General features: G+C 44.7%; 1 protein-coding gene across 1 annotated transcript; it reads right to left on the bottom strand.

The window, feature by feature from the left end:
• Window positions 1-193: 193 nt before the first annotated feature.
• On the bottom strand, window positions 194-5,963 carry tbata (thymus, brain and testes associated). The gene is made up of 9 exons (XM_062555545.1): window positions 5,848-5,963; window positions 4,665-4,906; window positions 4,346-4,567; window positions 3,217-3,294; window positions 2,837-2,910; window positions 2,365-2,446; window positions 1,974-2,130; window positions 1,797-1,819; window positions 194-873 (listed from the first exon to the last, which is right to left on the bottom strand). The coding sequence occupies exons 1-9, from the start codon at window positions 5,880-5,882 to the stop codon at window positions 629-631; spliced, it is 1,158 nt and encodes a 385-aa protein (XP_062411529.1). The 5' UTR covers window positions 5,883-5,963; the 3' UTR covers window positions 194-628.
• Window positions 5,964-6,347: the final 384 nt, after the last annotated feature.

The following is a 6,347-nucleotide window of genomic DNA, read 5'->3' as shown; positions in this document are numbered from 1 at the left end:
CTAATGTCCTAGTAAAAGGGTTGAATAATTTCATATGCCTGTGGTTTGTAATAATAAACTACTTGTTGTAGCGTGGTGTAAAACACAACTAATACTTCCATTTCCAGTTTATTTTTCAAGATAGTCATGTGAAATACAAACAATGCAACCTGTACTTGTCCTGTTATTGACATATTGATACTTCCATCTCCAGTTTATTTTTCATGCTAGTAGACAAGGTTAAAATCCTTCATGCTGCTTAACACTTACCTACACACTCTACACCCACTCTCAACAGAAAGGAGACAGATACCTTCCTATTAGGAAAAGGTCATAATATCTTAACCACTAAACCACTTTAAATATAGACATCTTTTCTGGCCTCCAGCATTCAATGGGAAAAAAAGACAAAGCTTCGGTGGAATAGCATTACAGCCATTTTTACTATTCTCAGGCACACACACAAACACAAACACAAACACACACACACACACACACACACACACACACACACACACACACACACACACACACACACACACACACACACACACACACACACACACACACAGAGGTAGAATCAAGTCTGAGGCCCAGTCCAGTCCAGTCCAGTCCAGACCAGTGCCAGTGTTGTGTGGCTGCTGTTGCCTCAGGTGTTGGGGCTCTGCTGGCAGTAGTTGGACCACTGCTCCTGGAAGATGCCGCTGGACGCGGGGACCAGCGGGGTGACGGCCCGTTTGGTGTAGCGCAGCACCGGCGGGGACAGGAGGTGGCACACGGCTGGGCTGGACAGCCTCCTGTGGTCACTCGAGGGCCTGGGCGTGCTCTGCCTGTTGCGGGTCACTGTTGAACGCGCTCGCTTCGTCTTCACCTCCTCCTTACTGGGCACGAGCTCTGCCAATGCACCACGGGTTATACACACTGTGCACGTGGCAGCCACTTGGGCACAGAGTAACACACTGCAAAATGCAACGCTCCACATCATGGCATCATGTATGCTGTAATATTTGCACGCAGTGCATACAATTAGAAATGCAGTCCTTTTACCATTTAATGGTATTGGCTACAAATGCAAGTCATTTAAGTAAAATCTACAAGACAGGGACCTACAGTAGGTACAGTGCCTATGAGAAGTATTCAACCCCCCTTGGATATTGCCCCTTTTATTGCTTCAATAAATTGGATCTTTGTCAATCTTCATCCCCCCCTACCACCCCGGATATATTCCTGGACATAATTCCAGAATGAGGACATAAGAACATTCTAAATTTGGAGAAAAAGCTATTAAAAAGCATAAGTGAGGGGATAGATGGAAAAAGAAGTCACTGAACATCCCCTGAAGTTTGGTGAGATCCATCATTAACGTATGTAAAGAATATGGCAAATGTGCAAATTTGCTTAGGGCAGGCCGTCACCACAAACTGAGTGACTGTTCATGAAGAATAATAGTGGGGAAGGCCACCAAGGCACTTGTGTTGTGACTGCTAAAAGCTTAGCTGGGAGAAAGATGGGAGATGGGAGAAACTATGAATACAGCAACTTTTGTCCGAGTTCTTTACCGGTCATACCGGTCATACCGGTCTTTGCTACTCATGGGTGAGTACTAGCAAAGCTCTTATTAAATCTCGACTAGTCAAGCCAAGACAAGTCAAGTTTATTTATATAGCACATTTCATACACAGAGGTCATTCAATGTGCTTTACATAAACAAAAACCAAACAGTAATTATAGCAGATGACTAAAGTTCATCCAATACTTTTCATGGGCACTGCGTAGGGGTGCATGACTAAATTATGAAATGGATTTAACATTCTTACCTGTAAATCCTTCATTTGGATCTCTGAGGAAAAATAATATGGAAAACATATGTACTGCTGTGTATATAGACATAATACAATATCTGATAATAATGAGATTATTGTTGTGGTCATGTCAAATGCAACAAAGGCATGATCTTCTGCTCATTAACCACTAGGTGGCAGAGCTGATGGTACCTGGTCTTGGTGTCTTCCTCATCCAGAGTGGTCAACTTATGGTTTGAAGATGCTGGCCTCACAGTCGGGGTTTCCTGGGCTGATCTATCACTGGATGAGGGGCGGGGCTGATGCTCCTCCAACGCATTACATAGCAGGTGCACCAAATGGTCCTTCTCTAAATAATAAAGTTTTATTTGTAAAATGGCAAAATACTAAATGCTAATTTATTACAAATTACATTCACACATTATTGCATAAAGTCAATATGGCTGTAAACCCATGCAAATAATATCAAAGGCATTTAGTGGCTATGAGAGAGGGAGAGAGAGAGAGAGAGAGAGAGAGAGAGAGAGAGAGAGAGAGAGAGAGAGAGAGAGAGAGAGAGAGAGAGAGAGAGAGAGAGACTTACCTCTTTGCCCTGCAGTCAGTAACCATTGCTGCACCTCTCTAATGGACGTCATCCCCAGGACCTGACACAGCATGTCGACCAGCTGGTGACAGTCCAGAGGTGGAGCACAACACAGATGACCGGTTAGAGGAGACAGGCACACCGCACGCTCCACTACTGCCATATCAAACACATCTGGGTCCTGTGTCTGTGGTCAGTCACTGCACTATGTTGGCTTTTGCCTCTCTAAGCTACTGTTGGAGTGCATTCACATAGTACATCATAGCTCTACAGTATGTCTTTCATTAAGGATAGGGGTCTCTGGAATACATAGTTTGATTTCTGTTGTCGACTGCACCAAGAAACAATCTTTATACTTCCAGTCAAGGTTCTGATTCTGATTTGGAATACTACAACTGACAACTACAAAATGGCATTACTGGCAAATGCATAATGCATAATGGCAAAGCTATAACGTGCTCTTGGCGGTTACCATCAGCTGTAGTTTGATGTCCCCGTCCTCCCTGTTGTGTGGGCTTGGGCTTGGGCTTGGGCTGGGAGAGGTGCCTGTGGGTTAGTGGGGAAAAGGCTGAGAGCGACCTTATCAACTGGACAACCTGTTAGAGCATAGAGAGGAGAGCTGGGCCTCTACTTTATCAACACTTTTATGGCCACGGGGTCAAAGAGTTAAAATATTGTATCATCAACCATTGGAGAACGGTAAATGTCAATCAAAACAGGAAGCTTAGGTGGTTAGGTTGTGAGTGTAAAGCTGACAAACATGTTCTATTGCTGTATAACTTGATCGTGACAGAGGGTTGATATTCTTTGGGAAAAGGCTACATCTTCCAGGCTGGACATTGTGATACTGACCTCTAGAGGTCTTGTTGGGTATGAGAAGCCCCACCCTCTCTGTCAGGTCTCTTAGTTCATCTCTCCATGCATGGGTCACTGTGGAGTAAGGACAGATGCACAGAGCAATGACAACATACTGTACACTACTGCATCTGGGGTTTCCTTTTCACCAACAATCAAGTTCAGCTATTCAGACAACAATACTGTATGTTTCTATCAGTCATATATCAAACTGTATATTATGTTTCCATTAGTCATATATTATACATTGAGTGCAGAATTGTCAACATTTCCAAAGAATATAGATTGAAGCATATAGTAGTTAGCATGCATAGTGTAAACAGAATGGAGGGACAATGAAACTGGATGGAAGTAGGGTTTTGTGAATAAGCTGGATAGAGAAAACATTTCACTAGAGCCCCCAAACAAAACAAGTCGGCACAATCCTTCCAACATACTGTAGATGGAAGTCCTTAATCCAACTTCTTTTGGGAAGTGTACAGTGATGGACTCACTACCACCCTATCATTTTCAAGGTTGGAATTCACTGGTATCCACTCTCACTGAGGGCAATGACGGCAAACTTTTCTCTCTTCATGGTGCATGTCTGTGACTCTATGACCTCGTGTCAGTGACCATAGTCTGTCAGTCACTCTGTGTCACAGAGACCAGCTGCCCTGAGGCCAGTCTGAGGGCCAGATCCCCCGCGGGCTCTTGGGTTACCTGCTCTATTATCCACCAGGCCAGCAGTGGTCTACGCGCTGCTGCTGAACCAAAACCTAAGAGCTATGAAGCGCCATACAGAGCTCCATCTCTATCCGTCTGCTCTTTCCATCTCTTTGTGTAGTTCAGAACTCGTCCCACATAATGCTCAGTAATCGCCTGTCAATCTGCATTTTTCTTCTTCTATTCTGTCCCGCCTCCTCCTGCCACCCCACACCAGACCCATAAGCACACACACCTCCAAAAAGGACCTTAGACTTTTAAAGGACTGAAGAAGTAATAGTGCACTGAGACCATTGAATAAGGCTGTAAATTCCACTTTACTAAAACTAAGTAAAGCCCTAAAGTAAATCCATATACACTTGTGCCTTTCATCACAACACAAAATGAAGTAGAAGACAAAGTGGAAGCAGCTTGAACTCACACAGTTTGAGAGTAGGGGTGTCCATGAGCTTGACGGGGAAAAACTGCAGGCCAGTGAGCGTGTTGATGGGAAGGGCGTTACTGTTGGTGCCGATGGCTGCGGTCGGGATCTTTCCGCACATAATTAGGCAGCTCTCTGGGGTCATGGGCTGGCTCCGGCACATGGTTGCCTGGCGGCCGAGTATCATGTCATTGACCCAACAGACGGGCTGGCCATTGATGCCTGAGGAGAGGACAGATTGTCTGGAGTAATCATCATCATCATCATCATCATCATCATCATCATCATCGTCGTCGTCAAGACGTTGCTGTTCATTTACCCTTTATGTGCCGTGCCCTCTGGCTGTGGGGGTTGTGCCTGCAGAAGAAGGCGCTCTGGCTGGGCACTCCAAAGCGGTTGCAGCCGCGGTGTGGGTGCACATATGAGTCGGAGGGTTTGGGGCTCAGGGGAGACTGGACCTCATCCATGGTCAGCAGCACCGCGTTGGGCTCTCTGAAGGTGGGAGAGGTCGGGGGAGCGGCTGGCCGACTGGGGACAGACTGGAGGTCCGATATCCCTGAGCTGACGGAGAAGGACGAAGAGCATGCAGAGAGAAGTGTGTGTGTGTTTAAAATATTCCATGTTGGGCACCTTGGCCATGTTTTCATGCATTCAGTTAAATCAGATGGGGAGTTGGGAAGGGTTTGAAGGACGGGTGGGTACAGAGAAGTTTTGGTAACACTTTATTTGAAGGGGTCTACATAAGGCTGACATGTAACCATCATAAGAATGACATGACACATATCATGCACAATAATGACTTATTATTGATGATTATGACTGTTGTCATAATGTGTCATTCGGTTTTTGGAATGATTTTGACAGGTGTTTTTGATGTTAGCAGGTTTTTGTCATTCCAAAAACCAAATGACAAATCATGATAACAGTCATAAACATCAATAATGTGTCATAAATGTGCATGACATGTGTCATGTCATTCTTATGATGGGTACATGTCACCCTTATGTAGACCCCTTCAATAAAGTGTTTAGAGGAGTAATGCTGCAGGCAACAATATTGTTGGCTTTAAAGTTTTAAAGTGAGATACTTTATGTTGTGGTGACTAGGGGGCGTGCTGTGCTTTTTAAATAGTAGGCTACATTTTACTATAAAAAAGAAAACACAGCAAGAACACACAGTAGACTAATGCTGAGCTTTGAGGGAATAAAAACAAGCCAAGTGGCTCTGCCATTTAATGATTCAGCCAACGAAATACAGAGAGCCTGTTTCCACAGAATTCTGGTCCCAAATTCAGAGGCGGACATCCCAGCTCAAGAAGGCAAAAGTGCTGCCATATATTCTTTACCTGTGCACTTACCACAGGTGATATGACTAATTATCTGATCTATCTGACAGCTCATTAGGATGAGGTGCATGGGTTACTAAATGGTTGGATCAAACACTGTAGGACTTTTACTCTCTGAACCCAGGATGTCCACCTCTGCCCAAATATTGCCACTTACCTGCGCATTGTGTTCCGATTTCTATTAATGTTCATGACAGCATTGCGAAAGACAGGCTTCCAGGGTCACTGCAATGACAGCAGTCCCTACTTCAGATCAGAACATTTCTGACCAAGCCTACGTTACCGACAGAATGTCCGCGGCTTCTTTCTTTTACGCATGACGTGACAATGTAAGACATTCCGCAGTTCCAAGTTTCTCTGGCTCTGTGTTAAGTTATCGACTGTTGCCCTCACACTAGGGCTACACTGGATGCGTTACGTTACGTCGCGTTCTAGAAGCGTATTGTTACTTCTCGACTGGCTACACTGGCTGCGTACGTTCAGCGATAAGTCAAGAGCAAGAAGTGTGTTTTGGATTTGCCGTTTTTCAGCTCAGTGCACCGGCTTTCCACTCTTCATAGTTTACATAGCCTACATAATAAATACAACCAGGGTGAGGGTTAGCCTACACCTCTACCTCTGCTGAATGAATTTCATCCTCGGGGGACTTGTCAATTA

Source organism: Sardina pilchardus, chromosome 2 (assembly GCF_963854185.1).
Source record: "Sardina pilchardus chromosome 2, fSarPil1.1, whole genome shotgun sequence".
Classification (NCBI taxonomy): Eukaryota; Metazoa; Chordata; class Actinopteri; order Clupeiformes; family Clupeidae; genus Sardina; species Sardina pilchardus.
The sequence above is the reverse complement of the archived record's forward strand: the minus strand, read 5'-3'. Positions and strand labels throughout refer to the sequence as shown.